Below are 25017 nucleotides of genomic sequence, written 5' to 3' on the forward strand. Positions count from 1 at the left end.
TACGGAGGTGGGGCTCAAAAAAGCTAGTGGAAGATTCTGCAGGCCAACCTCAGGTCATGGTTTACGTAGGGAGAGTCCAGATGTCCAACCATAGGCCAGATTGTTTGTATCATGTTGACCTCCTCACCCACATTAAATGCTCCAAACCCTACGTAGACTCATCTAAATAGCCCCCAAACTTGGAAGTTGAATTAAAATACAAAAAGAAGTCCTCCACCCCGTGTGAATCATGGATATCTGGAGGAACAGAACTCTCTCCTTGTGGGCTATCAGTGTACAGGTTTGGGGCAGAGGGAAGCTTTAGATGGCCTGAGTGTTACAGTTTCTTGGACTGTGGATGATCAGCAGAGGGTTACAGTTGGTCAGAGCGCTTCCCTTTGCCTTGTTCTGGAGAGATTAGTGCTGACCCTATTCCTAAGCAGAGGAGTGCCCACATGGTCTGGTGTATTTGAGGGGCATTGACTGGTGCCTAATGGTGCAGTCTTCCTCCCCAAGCCTCCTGGATATCTGATTTTACCTCCAATAGAAACTTTCCTTCAGGTTGATCTAAGTACAAAAATGATGAAAGACTCTAATCAATTGATGCTCTATAAGTTCATCTGATGCAGCAATTAAGACAACCCATGGCAGGTAACTAAGGTGAACCACCATCTACCAAACATAAGTCAATGAATTTTGGACTCCCCATAGATAACCTGAATCCCAAATGTCCCACTGGTCCCAAAGGGAAGACACTTGTACTAGAACTTGTCTCATGGCCCTCAGGTACCAGGAGGAGGGGTAGCCTCTTAGGCACTATTCATGTTCACTCTTCCTTTTTCTTTGGGTCTCTCCCAGGGCCTGCACACCTTATGTGGAGCTGGAGACATCAGATCTAACAATGGGCTTGCTGTCCACATTTTCCTCTGCAACACCTCCATGGGGGACAGGTAAGTGACTCAGTCCTGAGATAGGACAGCCCTTTTCCCCAAAAGCTGCTGACCAGAGGGTAAAATCTGGATTGTTGTTTTGTCATTGATTCTTCCCCAGGGCAATGTTGACATGCACTTATTAATAATGACAATACATGAGTATTTTTATCTTGATAGACTCCTGTGACCTAAACAAGAATGTCACATAACAATGCAAATCAAAAAGGGACAATGGGACACTGGAAAGAAAGAGTAGTCCAAGAGGCATTTTGGCTTTAACCAGATTTGAGTTAGAATATTCTTAATTTCTAAAGTTCCCAGGACTATTCTTGAGTCCAAAGTCATGATGCATGGTCAGCCATTAGGACCACCTGTAGGTGACAGGTCAAGTGGACAGACTTTGGCTTCAGCTAACAACTTTGTAAGCTTAAAATTCCTAGATAGAGGAGCTTTGATATTGGATTTTTTTTTTAATCAGCAAAGTATGTAAATGACATTCCTGCCTTTTCTTTGGGAAGCAGAATATCAGAACCATTTTTGAACCAGACCACGTGTCCAAAGGCAATTCTACTCTTCCTGGGTGACCTTGGGCAAGACGTTTAACTTACCTGAGCCATGAATCAGGTCCAAGATCAAAGCCCTATGACAAGGCACAGGAGCTGTCCCTTTGGGTCCAGCTCATATCAGGCACCTCCTCTCTCCCCACTTGAGCCTTCATTCGGATCTTTCCACCTGCCATGTGTCCTCCTGCCTCAAAGCATTTGCACATACTGTTCCTTCTGCCTGGGATGTTCGCCTCCCTACTCAAACCCTTGCCTGGATGATTCCTTCAGATCGCAGGTCAAATTTCCCTTTTTCAGGGAAGCTCTTGCTGATTCCTCAAGCTAGATCATGTCCATTGTTTTTTTCATTTCCCTGGGCTTAACTTTCACAGTGCCATTACAGTTTACGATGAAATAGTTCTGTTTGATAGCTGTCTGACTTCCTACTAGATCCTAAGCCTCATGAGGGCAGAGATTGGATCATTTTGCACACCATTTTATACCTAGTACTAAATCTGGCAGAGCAGGTGCTGAACAATAATTTGTGCAGTGAATTAATTTGTTTGGGTGATGTTAAAACAGGAAATCACAGGCATGATTCTATGTTTCAGATGCTTTTATAATTCCGATGGGGACTTCCTGATTGGTAAGTTTTGAAGATTTCAGACCCCTTCACTGTGAATTTAGCCCTAGTCATAAGCTTCCTTTTAATTTTATACATATTATTTCCCTTCATCCTTCAATCTGTCGTATTTAGTGGAATCTACAGACTAAGGTCTAAAGGCAACTGGGGGCCTGGAAAAGATTCCTCTTGCACCTCAGAGCCCTTACTCTATGTCCTGGTCTCTCTGATTTTGCCCATTTCTGTTGGGTCCTCCTAATATGGGCGATCTGAGCAGCTGAAAAGAAATGACGAGCAATACCAAGATGAGATTAACTTATTAAGATGACTCTATTTGCCATCATACTCACCCAAGAAAAAGCTATCTGTCATTGATAACTGCAATTTAAACACAGATTTTCATGAGAGCCCTAAACTGGAATGTCAGTTAGAGATTTATCTGGTCTGCCCCTTCTTTTTGATGGCTTTAGTAGAAATATTTTGGAGTGGACACTTTGGCGTAGACATTAGACATGCAAATAATAGCCTTCTGCTGGAAGCATCAGAAATAGGTGATTTTCTGTCCTATTTCAGTTGCCTTTTTTGGTCAATCCCCAGAATTGTGCATATTCAGGATCCTTACTTGACAACTAAAAAAAGAACCCCAAAAACCAGAGTCCATTTTTTCATGCGCGTTCTTCTACATGATAAAATAGGTAACCTAAGTTGTCATACATTTTTCCCTTTGAGACTCAATAAAGCTCTGTTCGTTGGAAATGAAAAAGCAAATGCAGTCTTTAAGCTTTTGACTCTTCGTGAAGTGGTTCTTCCATTAAAAGAGACACTCACTGCTGCCCTGTCTTTTTTATTAGTTCCCCAGAAAGGGAAACTTCTCATTTACACCGAGTTTGGCAAGATGATTGTGCAGCCCAACGAGATCTGCGTCATTCAGGTGAGTAATGTGTCCCCTCTCTCTGCCTCTCTCTAATTTGGGAGCAATCAGATGTTGCAGCTGCTGCTATTTCCAACTCTAAAATGTCTCTGTCATGTCTGGGCAATGGGGAGGGAGTTTGAGTTACACAGATGGCTCCCTGTGCCGAAGAATGAGCAGGCTTGGGTGTCTGCTTTGTTTTAAAATAGCACACAATCGCAAAGCAAAGAGCACTGTCAATTCACCTTCCTGAACACCTTTACACATTCTGGATAAGACCGTGGATATGGGTGGAGGGCAGTGAAGACAGATTTCTGACAATTTTTGCTACATCAGGGCACTGTGATCTCTGAACCAAATAAGATAATACACTAGAGTTGGTTTGGGTCCCAGATGTGATTAGGATTTACATTTTTTATTTCTAACTCATCTTTGAGTTGGTTGTCTCTCAGATCTAGTTCAGCAGACTATAGCTTGGGCACGTGGGGTTGGCTGTGGCTTTGGAGCTTCTTTATAAGAACATGTGGGGTCCCTCGGCATGAACTGCAGGGATCTGGCCGAAACCGGCAGTCCAACGCGACCTGCTGCTCCTGCCTGCTGCTCCTGCTCCTCCCGGCCCTGCTGCACCTGCCACCGCCACTCAGTAGGCTCGCTGCCACTCAGCTGTGGTCTCTGGGCTGTGGTGGCCAGCTGTGAGCCCTGTGTCTGGCACCCATCGGTCAGTTGAGCGGCACTCCCGCTGTGGGACCGCACTGACCACTAGGGGGCAGCTCCTGCGTTGAGCGTCTGCCCCCTGGTGGTCAGTGTGCATCATAGTGACTGGTCGTTCGGTCCTTCGGTCACTTATGCTTTTAGATATATAAATGTGTGATCTGGGAGGGCACATGAGTGTCTGCTTCTCATTCCAGAGAGGAATGCGGTTCAGCGTAGATGTGTTCGAGGAGACTAGAGGCTACATCCTGGAGGTCTACGGTGTCCACTTTGAGTTACCTGACCTGGGACCAATTGGTAAATCTCCACCACAAGCCTCTAAGCCTGGATTGACATATAGGACACAGATAATTGCATGAGAGTTAAACATTCTTCTCCCCTCATTATCTCACTCAAACTTTAACTTTCCTCTAGACAACTTCTTCTCTAGACCAAGTGTAGTTGGGAATTTTAGAAGCCTCTTGGAACTCCATGAGTGATGCCAGACTTTCTCTTCAGACCTCTAAGTTCAGGGGCTCCAGGTAGTATCGCTGAACCAACTGCTGAAATGGAACCTTCACTTATTAGCTCATCGGTGTATTAACCCACCAGTTCGTTTCAGCTCACCTGGGTGCTGAAGGTAGTGACAGAAACCTCATCAAGGGTAACACTAACCTCTTCCCATACATGTATAACGTGCATAACAGAAAACGACCCAATATAACCCATTATAAATTTCTCTCTCTAACAGTACATAGACCATTGGAGAGCAGTGTATGTACATACGCCCTATTGGATGTAGAAGTTGGAATACTTTGAGCCAAGTCACCAAAAACAGCGTCACAGAAGAGATGAGATTTAGCTAATTCTTGTTGAAAAGATGAGGAAAAATAAAGAAGAAAGAGAACAGCTTAAGCAATACAAATGGGAAAGCATACAAATGGAGAAGAGCTTTGTGACTAGAGGGGATATCAATGTCTTAAGTTTATTGGTTGTGTGTACACAATACAGGGTGGAAGCCATAACAATGGCAGGTGCTATATTCCTATGGAAAGAGGAAGCAGACCGAGAGACACATAGTCTGTGAACCTCACATTCCTGCTGAGCACATTCCACAAAATCTAAACACTTAACAGTCAAAAAAGGTACATCATTCAGTGCTATGAAGAAGCTAGAAACCACAGTCTCCATGAGGCAGATTAAAACAGTCAAAAGTGAGCTAAGATGCCCCATTCCTGATTTTTCTGGCCAGCTGGAGGCAGGAAATGCAGGAAAGAACTGAAGGTGGTAGGAGGGGTTGTTCTAAAAACCATCTCTTGGAGTGAAAAGAGTGGTTGGGAAAATTGGCCCTTGGTTTCATCTTTGGCATGTTTGCTGAAGGTGGTGGCCACACCTCCCAATTTTTCCCTTTTTTGTTAACAGCTTTTTTAGAGCAAAACAGAGACAGGCCAGCATGTGCCTTCTGGTCACTCCCCTGGGAGGAACCAAATAGTCAGAGGAAGGTGGGAGGCAGCAGAAGGCAGCTGGAGCCATGGTGGGCCGTCTGTCATCCTGTTCACCACCCGCTCTTCCCACTTTGGTCTGGCTTCCTGCTGCTCTGCAGTCAGCATAGCCTCCGGGTTCTATGGAATGTGTACCCTCCTGAAAATACATATAATTTTCTAACCAGCTGGACCCCCTCCCCCCCCCTTTTTTTTTAACCCAGGAGCTAGAAACTATAAAACACTCCCCAGGTCTCTCCTCTCAGAGTTAAATTAAGTTTTTGCACTTATGCTTTTCATTTTTGGTCTTTTGATTTATTTATTTTTCTCTGGAGGGAACACTTGCAAAGCAAAGGTAAGCAAGCAAGTCCTGAATCCTTTCTTCCTGACAGGTTTGTCAGGCTGGAGAGCAGTTTTCCAGACCTGGATTTATTCTGGGTTCTGCCTGAGGAGCAATGGCACACCTGGGCCACCAGCACGGAACTCTTTCTTTCTCGAGGACTATAGATCAAGGACTGTAGATGAGTTCTAGAGTCATCAGGGTTTTCTTGGAAAGAAAAAAGTATTTCTATCAGATCTTCCCTTTTCCTCTTTTCTAGTCTCTTCCTCCTCTCTGTTCCCTTCACCTATAGTGATGAAATAATATACGTAAAGTGGTTTCATAAACCATATTCGCTCTAAAACTTTGGGAGATGATGCTGGCAATGATGATGATGACTCTCATGATTTATTTTTCTGGATCAAATTCTTTGGGTTCTCTTAAAAAGGTACCATACTGGGAATCCAATGAGCCTTTGAACAATGAAAGCAAATTATAGGGTGGCTCTTGATGTAGAAAGTCCTTTTGCTTTGTGCAACCATGAGCATCTTTCCTAAGTGACTTCAAAAGTGTCTAAAAGACTATGGGTCATTGTATTCTAGGAGCCAATGGCTTGGCCAATCCTCGTGATTTCTTGATACCTGTTGCCTGGTATGAAGATCGCCAAGTGCCAGGTGGTTACACTGTGATTAATAAATACCAGGGAAAGCTGTTTGCTGCCAAACAGGTAAAGAGGGTCAGTAGGCAGTGGAGGGAATGAGCACCTACTAATTGCCAAGGCCAGTGTTAAATACACATATTATATTGCCTCATCTTTACACCACTAAGATACTACAAATAAAATGCTATTTGCCTTATTTGTAGCCATGAAAACAAGCCAGGTAGTGACAAATAATTTACCAAATGTCATAGTATATGGTAGAACCATATCTGTTGCTCATGTTCTTTCCATTCACCAAGAAATGAAAATCATGGGGATATAAATAGTGGGGAAAACATAATTTACAGACAGGGTAATATGTTCTAAAAGGGAAATGAGTTAATAGGCAGATCATCCAAGATTTATATTCACCAATGGCCACCATATTTCAAATACTAACAATAACCATACAAAACAAGTAGAACTCAAGTTAATTAGCTTGATTTCGTTTATACTACCAGCCTGGTAAACTCAAGAGATAAACAAAGGCATAGATAATAATAAAAATAATAATTGTCAATCACTGTATCTCTCACATCTATGTTTCTCTCTCTATTCCTTCCTTCATCTCTAAAATCAATAAAAATAAATAAATAATAACAATTGTAACATCATATGTAATTTATAATATAACATATACTAATATTAGTATATATTTAATATAAAATATAGTATATAATTAGTATATATTATATTATTACTTAATATACTGAATATATATTAGCCTAAAGTGATCATATAACAAACATAATCCAAAAATCTCTTCTGTCTACCATTATTTTTTTGCTTTATTTTTGCCTTTTGACTTATTGCTTCCATTTTGCCAAGGCATATTATTGGACAACATCTAGAAGGTATGCTAACCAGCAGAGGCCAACTAGTTTGACACCTAAAGTTACCCCCTGAGGACTAATGGTTATATTATCAGCCTCATTGATATATTATCAACCTCATTGATATATTATCAACCTCTTTTTCTCTGGGTGGTTTAGAGACCATTTTCATCAGAAATTATCAGAGAGGCTTCTTTAAAATGCAAAACCAATAACCTCTGGGGGTGGGGTATGGAAATCTATATTCATTTTAAGCATCTTCTCCCTATTATTGTTGACATACAGTTGATAAAGAACCATCATTCTAGAGGCAGCCAGCAGCCCCACTAGTTTCCATTTTCCAAGTGGACCCTATGCTGGTTATTCTCTGTGTGAGCTCCCACTGATTCATTCTCCCTTCTCTGCCATGATCTGGGCCCTGGGAGCTTGACCTATATGGACTGTATCGCCCAGGCTTCCTGCCCAGCTGGCTTTTGGTTGGGTTCAACTAGTAAGAGGTCCTCACAGGAAATTGGAAGGCAGTTGGGTTTTTTCTCTGTTTTTAATTTATCTTTATTGTTGAAAGTATTACTGATGTCCCTCTTTTTCTCCCCTTAATGACCCCTGCATGTTGAAGTTTTTCTTCCCCCTGCTTCCTACCTCTTGTGCCTGCATCCCTTCACAATCTCAGTTCGTTTTGGGCAGCCCGAGTGGTATGCTGGAGCCAGTTTATACTGATTTGCCACCTCTTCCCAGCTTTGTGCTTAGTGACAACACATCAGTCGCTCAAAAATGATCATGGTGAGAGTATTTATACCCCCCAGAAATCAGCAAATGCTATCAATCAGAATTTTTAAATTTTTTCCAAGATTGCTGGTTGTAAAATGTCAGCACACCACTAGGCAGCCCCTTCTTTGTGGTTTTTAGCTCTTGCTGGAGTCCTGTGACACTTCCTTCCCATATACCACAGGTCTAGGAGTGGCAATGTCTTCCCACTCTTCCGAGGCTCAGATACCACACCACCCATCTCTAGTCAGTTCACGTAACACTAGCCACACCTCTGAGTAGTCTCTCCAGTGGTCTTTAGAACATTCCGAATTGGATGCTGTTTCCGGCATCTAAGACCCATATCTACAGTGGGGCAACCTTCTTATACACCGATCCTCTCCCACCCCAGGGCAGGCTGAAGAAGCATCACCTTAGGATTGCTCTGAAAACTCAAGTCCTTGGGGCTGGAGCTGTTAGAGACCCTCTCTCCCTCCTGCACTCACCACCCAGGCACAGTGTCTATGGGTACTCTTCTAGGCAGCCATTACCTGGAGAACAGTCACAGCGAGTGCCTGCCCTTCACACAGGAAACCCAGAGGGTAACCCAGATGGTCTGAGAATTGCTGGCATCCACAGATTCTCACAATTGCGTTAAAAATTGTTGAAAAGGCACTACTTGGAGAATGTGCTGTGCTTCTGTTGCTGCACATGTGACCAGAGGCAGCTGCAGTTATGAACTAAAAAAATGGGGTTAGTGGCTAAACGAGGGATAGTTTGAGGGTGTGTGAAGCAACCACAGAATGATTCAGGGCTATGCTTCTCCCAAAGGATGGTATTATTAAATAATGAGCACAAAATCAAATCCAAAAAGAGAGAGTGATGCCAAGTACAAACTGGCATCACAGCTACAAAAGCATGAGGTGCTAAGATCATCTTTTCTGCTTCTTTTGCAAACAGAATGTCTCCCCGTTCAATGTCGTGGCCTGGCATGGGAACTACACCCCCTACAAGTACAACTTGGAGAACTTCATGGTCATCAACGCGGTGGCCTATGACCACGCAGTAAGTCTGGCCCCTGGGAGGGCGTTGGAGAAAGGGGAACCCTTGAGTGAGAGGGGTTTACAGCAGGCCCCTACGTCCACAGAGTTCACATTTCCAGTGTCACCCTTGGAAGCCTGAAATACAATCACTTGTCATTGTGCTCACAGGAATCTGAATCACCTGCAGCAAGGCTTTGGTGAAGGAATAAATAACATAGGCAGTAAGGAAGCCAGGCCAAGACACCCAACCTGTGAACACAGCTCCGTTCTCTAATACAGTTGTCACAGTAGATGGCTAAAAACTTAGTTTCTTCAATGGAGAGTTTATCCCCAAAAGAAAACCAACTGCTAGTGTCAGTGATGGAGTGATAAGGGAACATTTCTGGATTTGGGAAGTTCTCCGTCCTGCCCACAAATACCAAGAGTTGATTTGTTCCAGCTGCCTCCTCCAGGGTCTCCACTCCTGGCTGTTTCTAGCAGCGATGGAGCCCACGGCTCTCTTATAAAGTTACTCATAATGTTTAGTGCTTGAATTCAAACCAAGGAAATTCTAGACTAAGAACTTGGTCATATTTTCACTCAATTAAGGGGCCACAAATAGGCCCCAGGTCTACAGTGCAGGCCCCTGAGGCCCCACATTCTTGATAAAGTGCTAGTCCTGGGGGAAAGTTCAGTTTGCAGCCTCGTTCATAATAGATGAACTTAATTCACAAGCTGGAGGGATAATTAGAGCAGAAGGGAGAGAACCAAAGACAGAAAGATTACTCTGAGCCAGTGCAGCTTATCTCGGGGAGGGGGGAGGGAAGGGGGAAGAGAAGACACAAAACGACCTTTCTGAACGGCAGCAACTCTGAATAAAACCAAAGAAAAAAGAAAATGAGGCATCATGCCCACAACAAAATGAAAAAGGATCCTGCGACACGGATGGAGCTTTATTTGAGCCTCGCTGCATTTTCTCTAATGGTTTCAGGTCATTTCTCACGGCAGATGAAGAAGTGTTAACTCTCACAGCAATAGGCGTTGGTGTGTTGACTTGCTGCTGTAGTAACTTTTCGAAAATTCAGATCTGATCGTTCTACCACTGCATTAAGCAAACCTTTGCAGGCTTCCTGTGGTTTAGGATTAAGTCTGAGCTCTGAAGTGTGGTGTTGAGGCTCTTCACCATCTGGCCATGGACTTGTTTTCCAGTGCCACTTCTTGCCCCTCTCTCCTCTTAATAAAACCTGTGTGCATTTGTATGCTTTTCTTGTTTCCTGTGCTTACAATACCTTTTCCTTTCTTTCCCTCCTTCCTCCTTCTTTTCTTCCTCCCCTCCCTCTTTCTCTCTCCTTTCATTCTTCAGCACCGATCTCAAATGTCACCTCCTCTTTGAAGCCTTTCCTGATCCTCTCAGGTGGAGACAGGACTCCCTCCTCTGTACTCCCTTCAGTCTCTATTTATAAAGTCCGATTGCCCTTGGCACCTTGCTGTGATTAGTTGTTCATGCACCTGGTTTATTACTCCTTTAGTCACCTATCCCACCCTTCCACCAATAATGCTAAAGGGGCAGGGAATAGATCTTAATCATCTCTGAATGGCATCTGAAAGCAAACATGATCACTGATTTCAATTAAACTGAACCTCAATCTTTTCACTGAAGGATTGTACAGTTCTTCTAAAATTATAATAGTGTCCCTCAACCTACTCCCCTCCACACTATCACACCCAAAGTAGTAATGTACATGGTATGTTTTAAATCTGAGAGTCAAACAAGAGTCAGAAAGCAATAAGGTTACCATCTGGAGTCTCTGTAACCCCCCACCCCCCAAAAAAGAAGCAAATCCTACATTTGTACCAAAGCTTGGATATTTTATTTCTATCTCCACCTTACTCTGAGCATCCCTTCTGCCCAGAGCTCCCTGCAGTACAGCCCAGCTCTGGTCACCTGACTTCAGGCTGGGAGGCAGGCACCACTGGTTCTCAGGCCCGCTGGGTAGTACTTACATGAAATGGGCTCAGCAGGGTGAAAAGGCAGCTCAGAATCCTCCTGGCCGGTGTTAATTCATTTTGCTTCCAGCACAGCAAGAGGGGAAGGTCAGATGAGTGATTACTGCGCCTTGATGGCAAGCCCAGACTTCTCAGCCTGGCCAGTGTGGTTAGACCAGAAATGAGAGTGTCCCTCAAAACCCCTTCTGTGTGGGAGCCATGTGTGTCATCATCCAGTCACTCCCTCTCCCCCTGTGCTCAGCCTCTCCTTGTGCTTTCGCAGGACCCGTCCATTTTCACAGTATTGACTGCCAAGTCTCTGCGCCCTGGAGTGGCCATCGCTGATTTTGTCATCTTCCCACCTCGATGGGGGGTCGCTGATAAGACCTTCAGGCCTCCTTATTACCACAGTAAGTCTCTCTTTCGCCAAGTCACATTTGGGAACCAAAGAGACAGCAAAGCAATGAGCATTGCCCATTGGGAATACTGCCGGAGGTGTTTCTGGACACCCTGCCCTGGCTGGAGTCCAGGATCCTGCCTCCTGAGGCCTTTATCTGCTTAAATAGCACAACTTCCCTGTGGGATGGCAGCGATCTGCTGACCCTGAGGAGGAAACACTTTGTTAAAGCCTAATCCCAGTTCCTCTGGCCCTGAAGAGAGGTAGAAAGGTTGATGAAGTGTGAAGCAAGAAGTTCTTTACATTCAGATGCTTTTGCGGGGGAGCGTCAGGGAGGGGTGGTGGGAGAGAGAATTTGTTGTTTTGAGAAATCTCATTATCTAAATCTGGTGCAAGAACCAGTAAAATGTGCCTTCTCGAATTATTTTGGCCAGGTAGAGCAGACTACAGTCCACTCTAGGGGCGGGACCCTATTCTGGAAGCAGTTTCTGCAAAGCATTTGTTGCCTAAAAGAGAACTTATGAAAACTATCATTTTTATTTTATTAATATTCTTATTACTAGCAGTTAACAATTATTGACCATGTTCTATGGCTCTGTTATTAGTTCTTTAAAAGTATTAACTCAGTTAATTCTCATAACAGTTGTCAGAGATAAGTAGCATCCTTATCCCCTTTGTTTTCAGAGGATGGAACTGAGACAAGAAGGATTAGGTACTTGCTCAAGGCCTCACAGCTAGTCAAGTGGTGGAATCAGGATTGAATTGCAGGCTATCTGATGCCAGAGCAGATGCTCATGACCACTAACCGATGCGCCTGGCACAGGGCTGGTACATGATATGCATGTAATAGATATTTGCTCAGTAAGTGAATGCATCACCAAGTACTTCATGGCTGTACTTAATGAGGCTGGCATTTTTAATTGTGCAGTAGCTAGCTGTAAATTCAACCTAAAGGTCAATGTACAATTCCACTTCCTGGAGATTGCATTTTGTACATAGAATTCTGGAAAAATTCTGAGCAGGAACATTCTTTTGTTGTTATTGTTGTTGTTTTTGTTAATCCTCACCTGAGGACATTTTTTGCATTGATTTTTATAGAGAGTGGGAGGGAGGGGAAACATCGATGTGAGAAAGACACATTGATTGGTTACCTCCCACACGTGCCCAGACCAGGGCCAGGGTTTGAGCCTGAAACCGAGGTACACGTATAGGCCCTTGACTGGAATTGAACCCCAGACCCTTCAGTCTGTGGGCCGATGCTCCAACAACTGAGCAGGAACATTCTTAAAAACAAACCACCTTCCCTAGTTAACCTCAGGGCCTTCTGTCTATATGAGGCTCCTCTCTGTAGTACCAGCTCCCAAGATGCCAGGGCAACAGGATAGAAAGGTGCACTGAGTGGGCAATGTAGGCATTTGCAGAGGCCCTCAGAGTGGAAGGCCACGTCATGGTCAAATCCCAGCACATTTTCAGGTGACACCATTATGACTGAGAAAAGGATTCAATTAGTTACCATGACAAAGACACCAGATGCTTTTGAATAAAGTTGTAATAAACGATGTCCTTTCTGAAGAGTGTCAAGCCCATAATAGGCCCTAACTGTCCTTCTGAAAATTCATCCCCCGGAGGCCGTGTTGTCAAGGAGCGAGACCTGCTCTGGCCTAGAGCCTATACCTCACATGCTAGTCCTTGGTAACTCCCCATTTCACATGGTTCTTGTATTGAGATTGCTCTGTGTGCAGCTGAGAACGTTAGCAGGTTCTCAGTGTTAGTCAGGCTATAAGAGGACTTATTGAAACACACATTCCTAGGCCCCTCCCTCAGACTTTCTGCTTGAGTATGTCTAGGGCCCAACAATTTACATTGATCACAAGTTCCCACGTGAAGCTGATGCTACTGCTCCGAGGACCATAGTTGTTCAATGTTTTTTCCCAGGGCCCACTCCCAGGGAGTTTAATTAGTTGGTTTTGAGGAGGAACCTCAATCTGCAGGTGCACTAGCCAGTCAGGAGTTCTGAGGCAGGAGGTGTGCAGTTCCGTGTTGAGAAACAGCAGCCTCGGGCCGTCTCCCCACCCAGGGCGAGGGACAGCAGAGCAGTCTGACTCAGACAAGTCTGCTACCTGTGCCACAGCTTCAACCCACTCCTTGATTTTGGTTAGTAGCTCAGATTGCCTGAAACAAAATAACCTCGTGAAATTCTTCTTACAATTTTTTAAAAGACTCTCAAGTAAATCAGGCCCTGGATAGATAGATCTCCAGAAAGGTATGGTTGCCCCAAGTTAGTTGGAAAAACCATAGAACCCCAAGTTAGAAATTATTTTTCACTAGAGATTTTTAAGACACTGCTTTAGTAATCATCAGAATCGTGCTACTTTGATGTGACTTTATAGGAGAAGTGGAGAATTATTTGTGTAGGAATATTGCATCCGGTCATCTTAATGCACCTTGGTCAACTGGTTTCAGCATTAATCAGAAAGGCAAGGTCTACCTCCCACTGTCCTTTGAAATATAGAAAATGATATAGAAATGTCATCACCAAACTCATTGCTACCTAAATTAATATTCAGATCAAAGCTGAATTCTGTCTTGCTCTCTTCCTAAAATTAGGCCATGACGGTGACCCTGAGTACACACACTCTGGAGTGAGGAGTGACAGTATATTTAAATCATGAGCAGAACTGCTTTTAAAAAGCATAAAGACTTTATGCTTACAGTCGGATCTTTTCTTCTATTTCCACTTCATGGAGAAACAAATGGGGCTATGACCGGGTCTTACCTTTGCTGCAGGGCCTGTAGCAGCATTGTGTTGTCTGGGCAGGGAGGGTATGGCTGCTCAGTCAATTACAGAATTATTTCAGCACTTGGTTATACTTCACATGCAAGGAAGAGGGGTTGGGCATTTATAATGTCAAATGTTTGGCTGTGCAAGGGTTGCCACTGCCATATCTCTCTACTCTGTTCATCGTTTGTACTCTTAGCACTCTCTTGGGACAGACTGTGAGTAATTTTAGACAGGATATTTCTTATTCATTTCCATCAGTACTTAGTACAGTGTTCAATTATATATATTGGATGGATGGATTGATAGATGGAATGGGTGAGACATGGACAGATGAATGGATGAGTGGTTAGGTGGGTGGATGAATGGAAAGGCACTTAAATTTACTCAGGTGTTATATTTCTTTAATTATTGCTCTAAATGTGTTGCTATCCTAATAAAAAGCTTCATTTCAATAGAAACCTACTTTTGAAAGAGTGGGAATATGGTGATTTTTGTCAAATTTTATGTGACTTCAGAAAACACAACTAGGACCAGTATATTTAATTTATGTGATAGCAAATTTCCATTTAATATGAGAGAAGTTTTTAACACTCTAAGCTTTGTTGAGTAGAGCACTTAGGTAGTTTAGAGCTCAGTAGCTTTGTTGAGTAGAGAGCTTCCTTGCACAGGAGGCATGCAGGCTGAGCAGAGGAGACGATCTGTCGGGAATGATATAGAAAATTCTTCTGTATTGAGTAGAAGTAAGGATCCCTTCCAATTTTAAGATTTTAGAATTCTATGAGGATGATGTCAATGGAAATAGAATAGGATGAATCTAACAGCCATTTTTAAGACTCAAAGAATATGATGATATCAGATTCAGATATAGAAGATAGTATTTGTTTGACTATAGCATTTATGGACTGGGTTTTACAAATACTAAGACCCTTTTACACAGGTTATCATTTGATAATAAAATCTAAGTCCAGAGTTCTTTCCATTGCATCACCCTTACACACACACACACACACACACACACACACACACACACACACACACCACTTCAGTGTTCTAGATTGGGAACTAGAAATATGGTGATATATGTGTTACTGTGGGGTTATTTGGGAAGCAACTCAGATCATAAACGAAGATAATTTTGATATGAGGCTTGTAAGCCTAAATGAAAGAGTATATACACTTTTTATTACAATGTACATTTTATTGTTATTATTAAAAGAATTCTTGTCTGGGCTCTGCTTTTCTTTAGATCTAGTCTACTTTCTTTTGGGCAGTGGAATACAAGATCTCTGCTAATCCACTCCCTGCCAGGAGGGAGTAGGGCTCTGCCTACCAAGAATTCCACACTAATGAATGTTTTGTGTTTATTCCTTTGTCAATCTGTATTCTTTATTAATCTTATAAATGTATCAGATTCTCCTATCTTCTTGTCATTCTGTGGAAAGAAATAATGTTTGAAGGGTCTTAATGTTTATGGGTCTGCTTTGGATAATAAAAATAATACTGATTCCAGCCCTAACCGTTTTGGCTCAGTGGATAGAGCATAGGCCTGCGGAATGAAGGGTCCCAGGTTCGATTCCGGTCAAGGGCATGTACCTTGGTTGTGGGCACATCCCCAGTAGGGAGTGTGCAGGAGGCAGCTGATCGATGTTTCTCTCTCATCGATGTTTCTCCCACTTGTTTCTTTTCTCTTTAGTTTCCAATGCCCTAGGAGCTGTATCGGTGAAGAAATTGCTTCGGCATATGTCTGAGATTTTGTTGCCTTTGGATTCCTCTAGTATTTTTATGATTTCCCGTCTTACATTTAAGTCCTTTATCCATTTGGAATTTATTTTTGTGTATGGTGTAAGTTGGTGGTCTAGTTTCATTTTTTTGCATGTATCTGTCCAATTTTCCCAACACCATTTATTGAAGAGACTGTAATTGATTATCCATAAATGAGTGAGATCATGTGATATTTTTCTTTCATTGACTGGCTTATTTCACTTAGCATAATGCTCTCCAGCTCCATCCATGCTGTTGCAAATGGTAATAATTCCTTCTTTTTTAGATGTACCACAGTTTTCTAATCCATTCATCTACTGATGGGCACTTAGGCTGTTTCCAGATCTTAGCTATGGTTATCATTGATGTTTCTAACTCTCCCTCTCCCTTCCTCTCTGTAAAAACTCAATAAAATATATTTTAAAAAATAATACTGCTTCCACCTTCCCAGGGAACTGCATGAGTGAATTCATGGGGCTCATCAAAGGTCATTATGAGGCAAAAGAAGGTGGGTTCCTGCCAGGAGGAGGCAGCCTGCACAGCACCATGACTCCCCACGGGCCTGATGCCGAGTGCTTTGAGAAGGCCAGTAAAGCCAAGCTGGTACCTGAGAGGATTGCTGATGGCACCATGGTAAGCGAGTTAAATGCCAGGCCCTGGTGGCCTCTGGACTCCCCAGTCTTGTTGAGAGAAGTGTCTACTTTTTTATCTCTCCAAAATCACAGAGGAGGAGTCAGGAGAGGAGAGTGTGTGCCTGTGTGCCTTTCCCATGTGCGTATGCGTGCAACCCGCTGTGTGTATACGAGACTCCCAATGCAGTGAGGGTAGAAAGAACTCTGGACTTGGAGTCAGTTCTGGGTTCAAATCCTAGCTCTTTTTAAAAAATATTTGTTTTCTTTATTGATTAAGGTATTACATATGTGTCCTTATCCCCCCATTGCCCCCACACCCCAAATCCTAGCTCTTAGTTCCTGTGTGCCCTTGAGTAAGTCACTTCTCTGCTTCATTTCCCCCATCTGTAGAGTGGGTGTGGTATCCAACCCGGCAGGCGGCTATACTTTAACTTTAAAGACCGTCCGGCACTGTTCACATGTAAGGGTGTATGTTTAATACTGTGGCAAGGATCTTCCCTTATCTGCATGCATCCCTGTGTATAGTTGCTTGTCTCAGAATCGCCTCCTGCTTGTGAAGTGCTCCTCTAGGGCCACAGTAGTAGAAGACGCAGATGTCACCTTCAGCCAGGTTCTCAAGCCCAGGAGGGTCAGGACTGTGAGCAGCAGTTCTCCGCTGTTTTCTCGTTTTCTGTTGCTCTCCTCTGGCATGGGACGAAACTGATGGGATTTAAAACCTGTTTTGTATTCCTCTTGAGTCCGGCTGTAAACACTGAGGCTGAACACAATTGCAGACGGCTGCGGTTCTTAATTTTATTTTAGTTTTGCATTCTTGGAGGTAGAGTTTATGGACCACAAGGAACAATTTTATGCTGAATCATACCCAAATTTGCATGGTCTTTTTCAACAAATGCTTTCAATGCAACCTGGCTTTAAAATCAATAGCACAGACCCACCTGACTCCATGCCCAATTTGCAAACTACCTAAGCAGGGAGCTTTATCTGTCCCTCTGTACAGTGCAGTTTGCTTTAAGTCCCAATCCTGGGGCCCGAGTTGGTGCAGCTAGTCTGCAGGCGGAGGCTGAGAAGAGTCTTGTCTGCTTGACCTCAGCTCTGCTGCCCCTTGAAAGGGCCTCTGTGTGGTTTTGTGCACCCCTGCTTCTCCATGAGGCATGGTCTGAGGATATCAGTTATGCTTTTGCCTCTGAAGGCTCCTGGAGGTGCACAGGCCACTCCAGGGTTGCCATTCAATAAACTTAGGGGTAGTCAGCGTTACCAGGGAGCAGTGTTCTGCTCCAGCGAGGCCTGGGACAGGGCTGCTTTCATGAGAGCATGGCTAGGGCTCGGAGCACAGATGAGGAAGTGCTCTCCTATGGGGGGCCACATGGGCTGGGAGGCCTGGGTAGCCGGGAAGCCCAGACTGCCTGGTGGGAGAGGGCCCAACACCTTATCTAGACCTAACTTTGGGCCTCCCTCACTATTTCTCATTGTGTAATTTGGACCCAGGCCCATCTATATGCCTCATCCTTATTCCGGTTTGGAATAAATTAACTTTATGCAATACTGTCTTCATAGCTCAGGGGGCTGGGGTTTTGTTACTCCAGGCAGACAGAAAGGCTCCTAAGAAGCAGTCAGCCAAGAGACAACAATAATAATGGCCATGATAACAACCCTTATATCTGAATAGTGCTTTATACCGTGTAAGGCACTTCCACAGGCTCTCACCCCGTCCTCACGTCAAGCCTGTCCCGGGAAGTCAGGCAGGGACAATCATCTCCATTGTTTTAGGCAAAAAGAAGTTAATGTATATTGGACACCAAACCGTAACGTGGGGCACAGAGAATTTTTAGTTCCTTTTTGCCCATCTATATTTTTGAAATCTCTAATAATGTAGGCACATAAGAATTGTAGGATCTTATTTTGTTTGATTGGTTTTTATTATTTTAAAAAGCCACAGCGAGTAGGAAATTCAGCCATCGGTGAAGCTGGAATGTCTACAGTGCACAGAGCACTTACATGTTCTTACTGTGGCAGCCAAATCCTCCTGAGCACACGGGACATCCACCCGTCCATTCCCTTCTGGGATAGGGTTTCTAAAGGAAAAACAGCCATTCCTGCCTCCTACTTCTCTTCTCCTCACTCTCTCTTTTCCTTCTTTTCTTTTTCCCAACTCATATCTTGGTCAGATTCCTGAAAAATAAAGCTTTGCCACTTCTTGCTATCATCACCTTCGACAAGTCATTTCCCAGGGCCTGAGCCTTAGTGCCCACCTCTGCAAAATGGGGAGTGTGACCTCCCTCACACGGACACAGCCACAGTCAATGACAGCCTCCGAGAGGGTGAATATTACTAGGAATCTCCCCCACCTCTGCCCTTGGATCCAGCAAATTTAGCTCCATAACACTGCAAGGATAATGTGAGGCTTATGTGTCCAATTTCATTATATAGAATGAAACTGGAGGCACTGAGAAGTTCGAGGCCTTCCGTAAGGTATCACCCACGTATGATGGTGGGGTCAGAGTCCGAAGCCAGGGCCTTGGGCCTGCTCTCCACCCCATGCTAGCATACAAGACTTATTATTCAGAGATTCTGCCTACTCACCCCTTGTCTCTTGAAATCTAGTCAGATGTGTTTTGTTATCCACCTCAACTTTTCTTTCTCGTCATTTCCTACAGGCATTTATGTTTGAGTCTTCTCTAAGCATGGCCGTCACCAAGTGGGGGCTCAAGACCTCTCACTGTTTGGATGACAACTACTACAAGTGCTGGGAGCCTCTCAAGAGCCACTTTACCCCCAATTCCAGGAGCCCAGCAGGACCTAAGTGAGACGGGAGCATCGCTGCCCAGTTGAGAATGGATTTGTTTCCCTTAGAATCTGGTGACTTCTGGCAGTATTGGGAGAGGGGGCGGGTTAAAATGAGAACTCACATTTTGATAGTCAAGTGGCTAAGACATTGATAGAAATGTATTTGGAAAGTTCTATGGCTGTCAGCTTAATTACTCAATAAATACTTCCTGGCGTTGTGTGGAAGTGGCAATTGGTCCTAATCAGCACTGGATGGAGCCGACCTGTGGCGGCCAAGACTGGAGTCTACACCATTGGACTGAGACCCCTTCGTGTGCACTTAGCCTGAGATTCTTTACTCCAGAAGCACGAGTCCAGGGCATCTGCCACAGACCACAAGACCAAGTCACAAGGAAGGACAGGCCAACATAAGGACCAGGAGTTCAGGCTGAAGCCACGGTCCCAGGAATCAGCTCAAGCATAGGGAAGCAAAGGGGGTCAGCAGAGCTTTCAGCATCTAGTGTCATCTTTAAACAAATGGGCAGCCAGGGCAGCCACTGTCTAATCCAGTGATGGCGAACCTTTTGAGCTCGGCATGTCAGCATTTTGAAAAACCCTAACTTAACTCTGGTGCCGTGTCACATATAGAAATTTTTTGATATTTGCAACCATAGTAAAACAACGATTTATATTTTTGATATTTATTTTATATATTTAAATGCCATTTAACAAAGAAAAATCAACCAAAAAAATAAGTTCGCATGTCACCTCTGACACGCCGTAGGTGTCATAGGTTCGCCATCACTGGTCTAATCTTAGTCATATAGCACCCAGTACAGTGATAATGGACAAGAAGCTCAGTCACTGAGAGTGAGCATCATTCACGGAGGGCTCCAACTGCCCTGATTTTCACACTGAAAGTCCCACATCCCAGAAAACCCCTCAGTCTTGGTCCAAGGAGGACAGTCAGTCACCCTACTATTCACTCACCTATCAGCCCGTTTGCTAACCATGCTTTGAGTCCTTACTATGTGCCAGCTACAGAGTGAGACACTGGGGATGAATGATTGAAAAGGAAGAAGTGAGCTCACAGGCTGGGGAGATCTGGGCCGAAGATGACCAAGGGCCGCTGTGCTCAGACCACGACAAAACAGGCAATGCTGGGTGGGAAAGCTGCTCCTAACAGCTCCTTTCCCTTGGCCAGCGTTCCCCCAGAGGACTGGGCTGCCCAGAACTTTGAGTTGATTAGATTCTCCTGGAATGTGGAGACAGGCACATTAGAGCAGAAAAGAATGGGAAGTGGCATTTAGTTCTGTGGTTTTAGCACATTTCCCCCACTTTGTTGCCATAGTAGCAATGTTCATATGCTGCTACCAGATTTTTGTTCAGTGATGTGTAGTGAGAGTCAGCCATGTGTCAGGGTCTAGGAACTAGGGTTGCCAGATAAAATACAAGATGCCCAGTTAAATTGGAATTTCAAGTAAACCCTAAGTAATTGAATATGTGCTTTGGACATACTTGTACTAAAAAATTATTCAGGATTTATCTGAAATTTAACTGGGAAGGCTGTATTTTTATTTGCTCAATCTGGCAACCCGGTGAAGGATATGGTGGTCAAGCAGATAGACGTGTCCCTTACCCTTACAGAGGTTATGTTCTAGAGAGGGAGACAGATGAAACAACATAAATACAAGCTGTGAAACATGCCAAGAAGAAAACAAACAGGAACTGAGTTGGGAGTAACAGCTGGGATGGGGAGATCTTTCATTAGAGGGGGAAGTCTTCAACGAAGAAGTGACATTTAGCCAGACCTAAGGGATAGGAAGGAACAAGTCATTGGAGGAGGAGGGTTGGGCTGGAGTGGGATCAGGAGGAGGAGCATTCTAAGAAAAGGCCTTGTGGGTTCAAGAAACTCAAAGGAAAGTGGGTGCGGGGCACCCAGAAGTGACCATGGTGATGGTGCAGGAAAAAGGCAACGTTGTCCTGGACCCATGAGGTTGCAGCAAAGACCAAAATTGATGAATTCCCGAATGTTAAGTGAGAACTTAATGTTGCTACATGTGCTACATGTGTCCATGGGGGCAATTCTGCTAACCACCCCCTATTAGCTTCCTTCCCTCCCACTTCCCCACTCTCCCTGGGCTCATCTCCCAAACAACCCACACTCAGACAACCACTGAAATATTTCATTCCCAAACTCAGCCTTTTCACAATGAGCTCTATCTCACCCTGCCTCTATACATGCCTAAACCCTCACCTATTTAGGTCCATTTTGTCGTCTAGCCTTCAATTAGATATTACCAACTTCATAGAATTGCAGCAGAGCCTTCCTAGAGCTAAGGCAACGTTCTGGGTTTGCATCCATTTAGCATCGAAGCACATGTACTTTCTCCCCGCTGCTGGCAGCAGCTCGTCAGCTGGAGACAATATTTCACCCAAGCCAGGCTGTTCACACTAATTAAAAAAAGATTTAGTTTTCTCCTGTTGTGCTTCAGATCAACCAGAAAGATCTGTATCGTTTCCTTAATTCCCTATTTTCGAATATCATCGTTTCGTTTGCTGTTTCCTTATAACGATGAGATGCCACGGGAACCTAACTCTTGTTTATAGCAGTGAGCCTCTGGTAACATTTGTTTCATTACTTGTCGTTTCACTTCAAGTCACAGAACCTATTGACAACATTTAGTGAGGACTTACTGTACCTTCCTCTACTAGGCTCCCCAAGAAACATTATCTTTTTGCTTAGAAATAGAAAATCTCTTTTATAAAAAGGCACCCTGACGAGGTTTCCTCCTATGATAGGATGGTTTCTGCCAGATCCCCTGGGCATATTTATATATTTTCCTGTCGGAGAGGGTGCGATAGAAGCCACCCTTCTCTTTTTTCTTTTTGAGAGACTTCTCTCACAGCCAGGATACTAGTAATGGCTGTAGGCCAATGGTTCTCAACATGGAGGAATTTGCACCCCCGACCCCGACAACGAGCAAAGTCTAGAGCAGTGGTTCTCAACCTTAACTGCACATTAGACTCACCTGGCAATCTTTTTAAAATCCTGATGTCTGGGCCTCATCCTCCGGAAATTCTGTTTCTTTGTTATGGGGTGGGGCCACAACAGTAGTAACAAAGAAACAGAATTTCCGGAGGATAAGGTTCAGAAATCAGGATTTTAAAAAGATTCCCAGGTGATTTTAATGTGCAGCCAAGGTTGAGAACCACTGGTCTAGAGACATTTTTGGTTGTCACAACTAGGTTGGGTGCTACTGGCATCTAATAGGTAAAGGCTAGAGATGCAGGTAAACATTCTGCAATGGAATGATCTGGACTAATTCATTCTACTATAGTTGAGTGTCCATAGTGCCAACATCGAGAAAGCCTGCTCTGGATGCAGTGGTTGTCAACTTCAGCTGTTCACTGGATCCCCTGGCAGCATCTAAAACTCCAAGTGCCCAGGCTATACCTCAGATCAACTAAATTAGAAACACTGGACATGGAACCCAAATGAGAATTTATTTTGGAAACCTCTCAGGTGATCCCAATCCCAATTGCACAGGCAAGGCTGAGAACCAGGGTTATTTGGGGGGCGGGGGGAGGGCGGGGGGAGTGATTTTGATCTTGACATGCTTGTTTTTAAGCATAATTATTAGATACTTACTAATATAACAGCCATTATATATGAATTTAAGTTGTTTGGGAGAATAGTAACCAAGGAATCCAGACCGTGCTTCCTTAGTTACTATTCTCCCAAACAAAATGAGTCTGAGAAGTGCTTTCACCTCACTGTTATAGAAACTACTTTAAAAGCAGTATACAAAACACCCTCTGTTCCAACCTCAAATCCTGGTCCAAACCAGGCTTGCCTAGAGTCTACAGAAAGGAGGTGAAAAAAAGCTCCCTAAACCTCCCAATGGTCCCGTAAACATGGAACAGGTTGGAATGTGTAGTGAGGGATTACCCAGGAGGGAAAGCAGGTTTCAAGGCAGCAGGGAGGGGCTCGATAGGGAGCGTGGGGAGAAGGGGGAAGTTAGGAAACCGAAGGCCTAGATGTAAACTGCTTAGAAGTTATAAATTCATGTGCAGTTTCTGGGTTGAGATTTTACAGAGTGATGACAGAGTTATCACTTCTGGGGTTTTGTCCTTCTGGAAAGATATTTTACTACTAAGATGAAAATGAAAAAAAAAAAAAAGATTAAAGGATCCACAGGGGTACTTTTCTATTAAAAAAAAGAAGAAAAAAAAAGACTTGAGAGCTGACATTTAGATGTCTTCTATTTATTTATCAGCTAACCTTCAATGAGCTATTATCAGCTTCATATAATTGCATCACTAATCTGAGGTATGTCCAAACTTATTTGTGTGTGGGGGAGCCTGAGTCACTAGTGTGGTACATAGTTAAGAGCATAAATTCTAGATCCACACGGCCTGGGTTAAAATCCAGGCTCTATCCCGTCTTAATTGTGTGACCCTGAGCAAGTTACTTAACCTCTCTTAGTCTGTTTCTTAGCTGTAAAATGTGGATAATGATAGTACGTACCTCAGAGTGTTAGTGTGAGTATAAAATGAACCAATACAGATAAATTGCTTAGAATAGTACGTCACATAATGAGCATGAAAAGCAAGGTTTTCAGGGTTATTGGTTGGGGAGGGGGGATATTTTGATCTTCACATGCTTGCTTTTAAGTATAATTATTAGATACGTATTCATATAATAGCCATTGTATATGAATTTAATTTGTTTGGAATAATAGTAACTAAGGAATCCAGACCATGCTTCCATAGCTGAATGGGTTGGAGCAAGTGGCTTCACCTCTCTAAGCCTGACTTTCCTCGTTGGAAAGAAGGAAATGATTTCTTTCACAGGGATTTGGTGGGGGTGGGGGTGGGGAGTGGGGAGTGTGAGACCAGGCATTAAAGGCACCCACACTGCTTTCTGGGCAGTGAGCATAGACATATATCAGCTATTGTTATTGTTAATTGTTGCTATTGTGACTCAGTGAATATTTATTAGTTCCTGCCTCACAGAGGCTATTGTGCCACCTACTGTAGGAGACACTGGAATGAGTAAGCAAAGGTCCTTGTCCCCAAATAAACTAGCACTGAGCTGAAGATTAAGGTCTGTGTGTACCCTTCAAATGCAATAAGTAACAGAAGTTCAAAGTGTGGAAAATTTAGAAGTACTGCCTCCTTTTCATCACCTTTAGATCTTTAAACAAGAAAAACATATTGAGATCAATGGCACATAATAGGTGTTATACTGCCCCCTCAAAAGGGTATATTGTATACGATTTAATTTTATATAAATTCTGAGATCCATGAAAAAAAGAAAATCATATTGAGGTTCAATTTCAGATCACAACAATGCATATTAATAGTTCAATTAAAGTGAAAGTTAAGATAGAACCTAAAGTGTCTTTGATACAAGCCCAGTAAGTACTCACTTCATTAATAGGTTCTTGAAAACTGACTTGAATGAAACAATGTGTAAAGAAACAATTTTACCATAGGCTAACTGACATAACAGTTTACAGCACATTTCTGGCCATGAAAATATCACTGAACTTGTAAATAAAGACCCAAAACATTTTGTTGTGTTGTCAATCCTCATCTGAGGATAAATGATTTTTTTAAATTTTTTTTTATTTTTAGAGAGAGTGGAAGGGAGGGGGAGAGACAAAGAGAGAGAAACATTGCCATAACCGGTTTGGCTCAGTGGATAGAGCTTCGGCTTGCGGACTGAAGGGTCACAGGTTCGATTCAGGTCAAGGTCAAAGGTCATGTACCTGGGTTTCGGGCACATCCCCAGTAGGGGGTGTGCAGGAGGCAGCTGATTGATGTTTCTCTCTTATTGATGTTTCCAACTCTCTATTCCTCTCCCTTCCTCTCTGTAAAAAAAAAAAAAAAAATCAATAAAATATATTTTTTTTT

General features: G+C 43.5%; 1 protein-coding gene across 2 annotated transcripts in view; it reads left to right on the forward strand.

Moving 5' to 3' along the window:
* HGD (homogentisate 1,2-dioxygenase) overlaps positions 1-19339 on the forward strand; it is a 44612-nt gene extending 25273 nt beyond the window's left edge. Inside the window, exons 6-14 of one of the 2 annotated variants that reach the window (XM_081088406.1) lie at positions 838-929; positions 2065-2099; positions 2927-3006; positions 3894-3993; positions 6078-6202; positions 8713-8817; positions 11044-11170; positions 16152-16333; positions 18987-19339. In XM_081088406.1, the coding sequence (XP_080944532.1) occupies positions 838-929; positions 2065-2099; positions 2927-3006; positions 3894-3993; positions 6078-6202; positions 8713-8817; positions 11044-11170; positions 16152-16333; positions 18987-19136 (996 nt within the window). In that variant the 3' untranslated portion in view covers positions 19137-19339. The remainder of the gene's footprint in view (positions 1-837; positions 930-2064; positions 2100-2926; positions 3007-3893; positions 3994-6077; positions 6203-8712; positions 8818-11043; positions 11171-16151; positions 16334-18986) is intronic. The other variant, XM_081088407.1, reaches the window with a different exon arrangement.
* Positions 19340-25017: the final 5678 nt, after the last annotated feature.

The sequence above is a fragment of the Myotis nattereri genome, assembly GCF_964212035.1.
Source record: "Myotis nattereri genome assembly, chromosome: 3".
NCBI lineage: Eukaryota > Metazoa > Chordata > Mammalia > Chiroptera > Vespertilionidae > Myotis > Myotis nattereri.